Source organism: Dendronephthya gigantea, unplaced genomic scaffold, assembly GCF_004324835.1.
Source record: "Dendronephthya gigantea isolate DGI-Jeju-01 unplaced genomic scaffold, DenGig_1.0 000049F, whole genome shotgun sequence".
NCBI classification, from domain to species: domain Eukaryota; kingdom Metazoa; phylum Cnidaria; class Anthozoa; order Malacalcyonacea; family Nephtheidae; genus Dendronephthya; species Dendronephthya gigantea.
The window spans coordinates 538925-550344 of record NW_021163059.1 but is presented as its reverse complement, the minus strand read 5'-3'; the positions used below and the strand labels follow the sequence as shown (position 1 = coordinate 550344).

General features: G+C 35.9%; 1 protein-coding gene across 1 annotated transcript; it reads left to right on the top strand.

Moving 5' to 3' along the window:
* The first annotated feature begins 2979 nt into the window (after positions 1-2979).
* On the top strand, positions 2980-3753 carry LOC114528326. Its single transcript, XM_028549955.1, has one exon. It carries the CDS (start codon positions 2980-2982, stop codon positions 3751-3753), a length of 774 nt encoding a protein of 257 aa, XP_028405756.1.
* Positions 3754-11420: the final 7667 nt, after the last annotated feature.

Here is an 11420-nt window from a genome sequence, read left to right as displayed (position 1 = left end):
ACAACCGCACGTGAACAACATGCTGCTAATATTCGATATGATTGGTTAGTGCATGAATGCCACGCAGTCAACATTTATCCTCAACACAAAGTGAAACATTGCATCAAATCACTGAGATCAGTAGTGTGTTATCAACAAAACGAAGTAGGTGTGTGAAATGGTCTTAACGAAGAAAATACGTTCTGGGATTAAAGAAAAACTCTTGACTCGTCAGAGCTCAGTATTTAAACTAGGAAGACGAGGAGATAACCAATATGTTATCGCCAATCGCTTGACTTGCCAGCAAGCCTTATGTAATCAAGGAAAAAGGCAAGGAGATAGCCCATGTGTTTTCGCCAATTGCTTAACTTGCCAGCGAGCTTTATGCAATAGAAGAAAAAGGCAAGGAGGTAGCCAATGTGTTATCGCCAATCGTTTGACTTGCCAGCGAGCTTTATGCAATAGAAGAGAAAGTCAAGGAGGTAGCGAACATGTTACCGCCACAGACCCTGTCCACGGGTCTAACACAACGGTACTAAATTGTGTTCAATGCAAAGAGAATCTATGTCAATCAAATGCTATAAATGTGAAACTATTGAAAGCTAAAGTGAAACTATTGAAATGTAAAATAATATTGAATACGTCATACAAAAACTCATGGCAGGCCATGATAAGAAATTTGACCTTGGGGATAAATCAAATGTCAATGAGAGCAGTTATTTTGAAACTTGTTCCAATTTTAATACAGATCCCAACAAATGTAACAATACACACGCAATAGATGCAAATGTAGAATTATTACTCATATCATCTACATCTTCAATCTTGTATAGTGATTTTAGTCGGTGTAGATCACACAATCAATGTTTAAGACAAGTCAAAAGACGAGATTGAGAGCCATCTAGAATCCCTGTAAAAAAGCTAGTTAATTTGATGGGCAAAAATCGAAAAAGTATGCGCATGATAAAACAGTTAATTAAACATTCTATTCCTAAGTCCTCTTGCTTTCACAATTTGCTTTCCACAAGATACCGGAAAGATGTCATTCAGCAACAAGCAAATGCATTTATGTGGAAATTTAAGAGGGTGTTCAATGCTAAATCTAAGAGTAAGAGAATACGAAGGGCTGTACGTAAACATTTGTTAATGCAAAACTTGTCAAGTGTAAAAATCAATATAAAGCGTGCTAGAAGTAAAAAACATAAATTGCTTAAGAGGAAAATAGTTAAAACTCGTATTATGGGCGCTACTAAATATAATATGCAAAGAATAAAGACATCTGCCAGAAATTTCGTATTTGTGTGTGGTGATGTAGAGTTAAATCCAGGTCCCATAAATACTTCAAATATGTCAGTATTGACCACAAGACTAGCAAATAGGACGAAAGCCAGTGAACATTATTGGTGATGGTAACTGTTTATTTCGTTGTGTAAGCCATCAGCTTTACGGAACAGAGACTCATCATGTCCAAATAAGAGCTCATGCAATCAAACATTTAATACTTTGCCGAGAATATTTCATAGAGTCTAATACTGAACAATCATGGTTGCATTATTTACAGAATATGTCAAGACTAGGTTCATGGGCAGACCATATTAGCATACAGGCAGTTGCAAATGCACATAATTTGAGGACTCATATTACAGAAAGTGCACACAATTTTGCTGAAACTACAGTTGCTACCTCTATTTATGCTCAGTCTGGAGAAAATGTAAGAGATATTTACATTGGACATCTTGATGAACTACATTATGCTTATACAACACCAATTCAACAATCTGCTTCTGAACAAATACGAAATCAGCCAGCAACTGGTAAACAAAAACTATACCATCAAAATTCACAATCTAATAGCAATGAAATTATCTCGAAAAAGCCAGTCTCCATGAATAATTCATAAAAAAGAAAATAATATATGAAGGAATGCAATGAGAAAAAAAAGGTTGAACAACAAATTTAAAGAAAAAGAAACTGTGAGAAAAAAAAAATCACATAATAAGAAATACAAAAACACAAATTCTGAGAAAATAAAGGACTCTTGGCAAACTGTAACATACAGACAATCAAATACTGAGAAAATAAAAGAAATTGCCAAGATGGCCACTGCAACATACAGGCAATCAAATCCTGAGAAAGCAAAACAGAGTTTAAAGACATCCACTGCAACATACAGACAATTAAATCCTGAAAAAGCAAAACAGAGTTTTAAAATGTCTACTGCAACATACAGACAATTAAATCCTGAGAAAGCAAAACAGAGTTTTAAGACATCATATCTTATTGACAAAAAAGACTACACTGACGATGAGGTTAAACAAATGACTTGGCAAAAGAAGTCTAAACTGATACAAAAAGATCCAGTAACATGTGCACGAAATTTTGAACATATGATACAGTTATTTATTCACAATTTTATAAAAAGTCCATGCCATCCAATTGGAGAGGTTGTTGACTTTTTCTATTGCGTTGAATTCCAGCAAAGAGGTTCTCCACATATCCATGGATTATTCTGGATAAAAAACGCACCGAGTATGGTAAAGATTCCAATGAAGTTATTACCTAATTTGTAAACACCTACATTTCATGTAAAACTGACTCAGACGCTTTAACTGAACTAATAAATTTACAAAGCACTCCAAAACGTGCAAGAAAAGAGGAAATGCTGTTTGCAGATTTAATTTTCCATTACCACCAATGCCAAGAACTATGATTTTAGAGCCTTTATCTGGAACTGATATAGATGAAAATATCTTGGATATACTAAAGAAAGCTTTAGAACAAATATGTTGTTTATCGGAACAGCAATACCTAAAAGCTATAAGACTTTCTCTTAAAAAGAACACTTTATTATTGAAATGATCACCTGCTGAAATAAGAATGAACTGTTACAATCCAAACTTATTAAGAGCATGGAAAGCGAATATGGATATTCAGCATGTGTTAGATCCTTATGCTTGTGCTGTTTATATCCTTTCGTATATTACTAAAGGTAAAAGAGGAATGAGCAAGTTACTTCGTAAAGCATGCGAAGAAGCAAAAGAAGGCAATAAAAACATTGTTAACAAGGTGAGACATATTGGTAACAAATTTCTCAATGCTGTTGAAATAAGTGCAGAAGAGGCTCTATACCTAGTAATGCAAATACCTTTGAGACGATCATCTCAAGAATTTCAATTTATCAATACATCTGACCCAGATGAAAGAACATTCTTATTAAAAAGCATGGATAAAATTAAAGAACTTCCTGATAATTTTGTTGATATTAAATCAGATAACATTATTAAAAGATATCAGAGAAGACCAAAGAAATTGGAAAGATTATGTCTGGTGGATTTTGTCGCTTGGTTCAATTGTAAAAGTAACAGTAATCAACAAAGCAAACAAAAATCGAATTCAACATTAATAGATTATTATCTTTTAGAGAGTAATTTCGATAATGTAGATGATGATCTTTCTGATAAAGAACAGGAAAAAAATGAAAATGATGAATATGAAATGAAAGGTAGAATAACGCTGGTGAAAAGGCAAAAGTCAAGAATAATACAATCAGTTAGATTTAATAAAAACAAAGATGCAGAAAATTATTGTAGAGAACAGATAATGCTTTACACTGCTTGCAGGAATGAAAATACAGATCTTTTGAAGGACTCGAAAAATTACCAATATCAATATGAAATTGTCAAAGATGTGATAGAACAAAATAGAAAACAATACGAGAATCACACCGAAGTTCTTGATCAGGCCGTACAAGATGTTGAAGTGAAGAAAATCTAGTCGCTCCAAATACACAATATAGAGATGAAGAAGACAGAGAAATTGGTCCGAAGGCAAGTGAATTATTCGGATGCTTTGATCCTGGAAAAGATAAACAACATGCCCAGTACAACTTGATAAATGATATTGGTATTTATCCCCGAACAAACAATGACGAAGAACTTGTTGTAAAAAGGCTGAATGATGTCGATTTTAGAAAACTTGTCCAGGCACTTCATGTTGAACAAAAAGAGTTTTTCTACCATGTACTAAACCCTATCAAGACTGATAAACTGCCAATGAGAATATTTTTAAGTGGAGGTGCTTTTGTGGGTAAAAGTACTATCACTAATGCTTTGTATGAAGCTCTTAAAAGATATTTAAATTCTCAACCTCAGAATCATCCTGATGATGTCAGTGTTTGTAAAAGTAGCCCCGACAGGCAAAGCTGCTTTTAACACAAGAGGAAATACACTTCATTCCGCCTTTAAAATTCCAGCGAACAGAGGATTCAATTACCGTACACTAGAGACAGGTTGAATACAATAAGATCTATCATATTACGCCAATCACATTACGCCGAGTCTAATTAATTGTCGAGACTCAAGAGTATAAGGTCGAGAGTCCTAAAAATTCCAATTTTCGTACATAAAGGATATTTTTACTTATATATTATGTTTATATTTTCTATTATTTAATTAACTAATTATTACTATTATTTAATTTACTATTATTTAATTAACACGTAACCTATGCTTAGAGAGTGCGATACCCTGTTTTTTTTTGCTTTATGTTTCAACTTCGGACGTAACAATTGAGGCATTAACTTAAGTGACATTTAAAACTCAGACGCACACCTTGCGCTTTTGTTGTCTCCAATTTTAAATACACTGCGCTTTTCTTAGCCTTTCTTGTTTAAGTTGTGTATAAATTAACGAGCAGTATTTAAAAAAAGTTTTCAAGGAGAACGAAACAAAGCAGTAACCTGAGATTAACTGAAATAACGCTAGGAAGTGAGCAAAGACAAGCGAGTAAATAAAGAAAGAGGTTATGGACTGGAAACTGGAGACTGGAATTTTCGATCAATACGGTAAAAGAAAAGCTTACAAATGACCCTAAATAATAGCAGGAAATGACAATTCTACTCCGCCAAATACTCACACTTCTATTGACAATGCTTTTGAGGTGTAAAATGGCATGTGTTATAACAGGTTTTAGGCATTAAGAGCAAAATTCTGTAAAGACTGGGTAAATTTATAAAATTGTGGCACAAGTTCAAGAAATCACCCATCCTCATTTTTTGTTAAAGACAGTCCATAATGAAGCAATAAACGGGATGAGTTTCTTTAGCCTGAGTTCCTCCTTGTTCCTGCAAAAACTCACAAAAACTCTTTTGACCACAAAAGGTCGCAAATCAAGATGGAGGACTGCCTTATTTGAAGTGACAAAACTGTTTGTCGCTCGAACACCGTACGAATTACGGTCAAAAATCGCCTAGAGACACACGAAAGAGGTGTTTACGAGTAATTTAATTATAAAATATTTGCAGTGCATGTATTACCGGCTTCCTGAGGAGCTGTCGAAAACAGGTCATATTGCAGGAACTAATAATGCTTATTTAGGGCTGTTTTTCTAAGTTGAAATTCGATCTGCGGTATAGGTCAATTCAACCTAATATTTTTGTTGTGACAGATGGAAGAGTTCTATTTAACTCCTGATTAAAAAATAGCTTGGTAGTTTTCATTGCCTTTGCGATACAACATTACAAAGTTTGTTAAAATCGTAACAACGGCACCCGATAACCTGTGATGATCAATAGTCGTATTTAAACCAAAACGTTGCAACAAACATTGCTACTCACCTCATAATTGACTAAAAAAGCCACAAATAAGACAATATTACTACAGACACATACACTGTAGCAAAAAGGCATGTATATCTTAAAAGATTCCATTTTTCCTTGGCAGTACACATGACCATATTGACCCGCATCTGTGGCATAACATCGGTTTGAACGGCAATCTCATTTGTATATTGACAATATTTCAACGAACGTCTATCTTCACTAAATGTTTATTCAGATTTGAATAATCTGCACAATATTCACACATTTAGCTTTGTGATTCATTGGAGTCTTTGCCGCCTAGGGTCTTTGCCCTTCAATATTTACTTCATTCTGCACCATCATGTATGAGTTAAGACTGACAGTGTGACACATGTCAGTGGTAATTTAAATTATGTTGTTTGTTTTATAAATGATACTAAATTATGTAGAAGATGCTTGTATATTATGACTATTACTATTGTATTAATAAACTTTAAATTTTTCCAGGCATAAAAACAACTTATAATAATTTTGGCTTTTTTTTTCAACAACCTAGACCAATATATTATTATACAATGTCGATTGTACAATGTATATACCTCAAAAACATAGCTTTACATGATCAGCTTGCATTCAACAAAATATCACTACCCGTATACCTGTGTACCGAAATGGGGGGTAAACTCTCTAATATTTTCGATCCCATCCTTCAGTGCGCGATGCAGATTTTATTCGTCAAGAGGAGATCATACATTATCACGCACCCGGTGGCCGTCTAATAAGAAAATGTTGGTCACAGCAAGCCATATGTTTGCCTATAATTTAGCGCCAACACAAATTGTTTCCAAAAACAGGCCAACAGTAGAGTAAAAGTCAACATTACTTTTGACTTGTGCAGCCAGTGCAGAACTCCTCGACTCTCTCAACGTAAGACTGTTCGCGCTTGCCAGATGCATTTGAGGCGTCAATCATCAAAGAATCACAGATCTCTTCAGGACGGAAATGTTGAACCTCTTTAACTGTGAACTTGACATGACATCACACAAACCGTATGTCTTATACATGATTGGGTGTTGCGGCACCAACCCGCGGGCAACCTTGTTGGTGAGCAGCTCAACGTGGGCTTCCATTGCTGTGTTCTCCAAATCGTCAAAGTCTTCATCGTCCCCATCATTGCATTCCTCAGACAGACTTTTTTTCGCTGCTAGGCGGGAAAAGAAGCTCTTTAGTCACAAGTCCATGGGTTATTTTGAAAAAATATAACAAGTCCAAGAATTCGTGCCAATAAGATATAGGTTGCAAAGAAAGGGATTTCAACCGTGACACATAGCTGACTGTCGTTGTAAAAGGCAGACCAAGTATAAGTATCGCCTTGCAATTGCCATGTCTGAGATCCCAGTCGGCGTTTCTTCAATTTCACACTGGTCTTTGACACAGTTCAGTATCTCCGTGCCATCTTGAGCAACGCAGTCTCCACGTCCTCCTTCAATATTGTGCCTCATCAGCAGTCGCTTGTATGCTGCGACAAACTGCAATGTGGTTGGATTGTTATTCCATCTTCCGCATGCTCGCACAGCACCGAAGAACAACTCCAAGTGATCTTGACTTATCTTGTACGTCAAGAGGTACTTTAGCACTGGTTTCTCCGCCATAACCAGATCATCAGCACCCTTTAGATTTCAGATGTACTCATTCGTCTGGTCCAGAAACTTCTTCATGTAATGATAATTCGATCTCCTGATTGGCGCTTTGTAATTCTTCGCCAGCCGGTTTCTGGAATTCAGAACATCAAATAAGCAATCAAAAACATGAATAAACTTCACAGTTGGACCACATCCCTGAAATTGTGGCAATTTCAGCTTACCTTCACAGTATTCTAAAGCATCAGCGACACTCGAACTGAGCGCCTGTGTTGCTAGGTTTACGTTCATCTTCTGTGGTTTCCATTTGATATGCCCTGCCCGGAGCTTATTAACAAGATGTAAACCCTCTGATTCTTGCAACCGATGCAATTTCTCGATAAATTGCCACTGAATTGTGTTCCCATCTCCATCCTTCAGAACTTGCCAGTCCGACATTGTGTTTCGCACCAACTTTATCATGTGGCAGGCATCCAGAAACACGTAGATCTTGGCCTCTGGGTCACACGGATGCGCAAAATACGCCTGCAGGCTATCAGGTGTAAGAATTGCGCCGAGCTCCTTTAACATTGCCTGGTGGGTTGATGGACCGTCGCATGTGAAAGAAATCACCTTCACCCCAACTTTGTGCAATTTCCGAATGCATTCTTTTGTTAAATTGGCCTTCTCTTCACCAGTGAGTCTGTTCACTAGAAAATATCCACAAGGTATTTTCTGCTTCAGTTCACTTACCACTGATTCCAAAGTGCTAACCTTTCTTTTAAGTCTCCTTGTTTTTTGTCTTCATACCTTAAACTTCTTCTGCAAATTAGTCATGTTCTTTACAAGATTGTCTACATGTTTCTTCATTTTGCAAGGGGATTTACTGATATGGTAGGTGTGATCATGGTTCACATGACTAACGTGTATTTTTTTGGCAGTACTTACCCCATTAATAACCATCTCATCAAAGTCTTCATCTGAAGCCTTTCTTTTTCTTCCATGTGCAATTAAATTATCAGTAGTAACCTCTTTAGTTATATCCTGTACACTTACATTAAGAGAGCTTACCTCAGTGACACCATCAGTGACACCCTGAGCAACTACTTTATCAGTACTCCCAGTTGTTGTATCTCCTGTGCTGTCTTCACAAATTACCATATGTTCAGCTACTTCTTGCTTACTTACACAATTTCTGTCAACCACCCAATTTGTGACATCTTTTGATGCAACCTCTACATGTTCCACACTTTGTGTTACCTGGACAGAAATGTTAAATTTGCAGTTTAATATTAATAATGCATTGAAAATCATTAAGGTGTAAATACCATACAAGACCAAATGGTACTCATGCCTTGTATTGGGATATACATATTCCACAGTGACAACACTATATGATATGCAGGTGACCAGCGATAATTAATTAGGTTTGTACTTGTTCACCAATTTAAAAGAGGCACAAACCTGAGACTTCTGAAATATTGTTGGGATAGCAAATGGCAACAGCATTGTTTCTTGGGTTTTCCCAAATTTTTCCATCATGTCCACACTAAAATGTTCGGAGCAAACATGACTTCCCTTATTTGGAACAAACTCAACTGCAACATTCTTGTTTATATTCTCCATCCATAAGGCATGTAACTCAGGTCTTTTCTCAGCATCAGGAAAGCTTTTTTTTAAATGTTAAAGTATTATGTTACAGTAACTATATTAATAATTTTCTTGTATGATTGCATGGCGACTTTAGTAATTATAATAACTTGTAGGTACACCACGTAAGTATTAAATACTGCAAAGCTTTCGGTCCGTTAACCCGGACCTTCATTAGTGCAATTACTTGAATACACGTTTGCGCGTCACTTAAATATCATGTTAGTCGTGATTAGTTTGCTCGCGCTATTAATTAAACGGTTTCATTTAATTAAGTTCTAATTAATGCGCGCGCCCTAGACAAGTATTTGACTAAGAGACACCGAAAAGAGCACGCCACGTACTATTAAGTGGCTTTCCCTCTTGGACGATAGTTTGATGTTTATAAATTTCAATAGATTCTCTCATTTTACGAGAGACAGTAAACTTATCGTTTGCTAAAATGGTAGCATCGTTCCATTTAATGCGATGATCATAAGTCCATGCATGGTGAGCTACTGCAGACTTATCCAGTTTACCTTTCTCGCAGTTCGTCTTATGTTCTTTAAGACGTATTGAGAGATTTCTACCGGTCTCTCCAATGTAAACCAAACCACATTCACATGGAATGCAGTACACACCAGGTTTCTGTTGTTCATCGACGCCATCCTTGTGTGTGTAAAGAGCGCGAAACAATTTGTTATTGCTAGAATGGTAAACTTGTATTCCAACTTCTTTTAAAATCCTAACGATTTTATATGAAGCTGGGCCAATATATGGTAAACAGACAGAGGATAGATATTCCGTGTCTTGCCTCTGTCTTTGCTGTTCATTCATAGCATGTTCTATGAATTTCTTAGGATAACCATTCATGTGCAGAACATCCTTCAAATGCTTTAACTCTGAGTCAATGCTATTTGAATCACAAATTGTTTTGGCACGGTTGATTAATGTTTTGCATACTGATCTTTTAATACTAGGATGGTTAAATGAACTATAATTCAGATATCTGTCAGTGTGTGTTGGTTTTCTATAAACTTTATGGCCCAAAGTCCCATTCTCTTTTACATCAAATAAGATATCTAAGAAAGATATAGAGTTATCTTTCTGTATTTCTAATGTGAATTTAATTGAAGGGTGTATACTATTAATGTGATCTAAAAATTTATTCAAATTTTCTAAACCATGCGACCAACTACTTAATGTGTCATCTACATATCTAAACCAGAAACCAGGTTTTAAACATGCTGTAGCTATAGCTTTCTTTTCAAATTCTTCCATGAATAAATTAGCCATAACTGGTGATAAGGGACTACCCATAGGAGCACCATGAGTTTGCTCATTTTATGGTTTACCCAAAATACATAAATCAGGTGTACCTCTTAGGCCTATAGTTGCATCCCAAGGTTCACCGACTTATAATTTAGCTAAATATCTTGCTAGAATTTTAAAACCAGTTGTTGGTCAAACTGAACATCATGTAGTTAATTCTAAAGAATTTGTTACGAATATGCAAGATGTTAGATTAGGTAAAAATGAAATTCTTGTCAGTTTCGACGTAGTTAGTTTATTTACTAATGTACCAGTAGATGAGGCGTGTAACATTGCGAAAGACAGGCTGCTTTCAGATGATACCCTCTCTAAAAGGACTAGCCTTTCTCCTGAGAGTATATATGAACTACTGAAATTGTGCCTGAATACAACTAGTTTTCAGTGGCGGGAGAAATACTACGAGCAAACTCATGGTGCTCCTATGGGTAGTCCCTTATCACCAGTTATGGCTAATTTATTCATGGAAGAATTTGAAAAGAAAGCTATAGCTACAGCATGTTTAAAACCTGGTTTCTGGTTTAGATATGTAGATGACACATTAAGTAGTTGGTCGCATGGTTTAGAAAATTTGAATAAATTTTTAGATCACATTAATAGTATACACCCTTCAATTAAATTCACATTAGAAATACAGAAAGATAACTCTATATCTTTCTTAGATATCTTATTTGATGTAAAAGAGAACGGGACTTTGGGCCATAAAGTTTATAGAAAACCAACACACACTGACAGATATCTGAATTATAGTTCATTTCACCATCCTAGCATTAAAAGATCAGTATGCAAAACATTAATCAACCGTGCCAAAACAATTTGTGATTCAAATAGCATTGACTCAGAGTTAAAGCATTTGAAGGATGTTCTGCACATGAATGGTTATCCTAAGAAATTCATAGAACATGCTATGAATGAACAGCAAAGACAGAGGCAAGACACGGAATATCTATCCTCTGTCTGTTTACCATATATTGGCCCAGCTTCATATAAAATCGTTAGGATTTTAAAAGAAGTTGGAATACAAGTTTACCATTCTAGCAATAACAAATTGTTTCGCGCTCTTTACACACACAAGGATGGCGTCGATGAACAACAGAAACCTGGTGTGTACCGCATTCCATGTGAATGTGGTTTGGTTTACATTGGAGAGACCGGTAGAAATCTCTCAATACGTCTTAAAAACATAAGACGAACTGCGAGAAAGGTAAACTGGATAAGTCTGCAGTAGCTCACCATGCATGGACTTATGATCATCGCATTAAATGGAACGATGCTACCATTTTAGC

Coding starts and splice junctions, on each gene's coding strand:
- LOC114528326 (XM_028549955.1), top strand. CDS start 2,980: ATGAGCAAGTTACTTCGTAAAGCATGCGAAGAAGCAAAAGAAGGCAAT.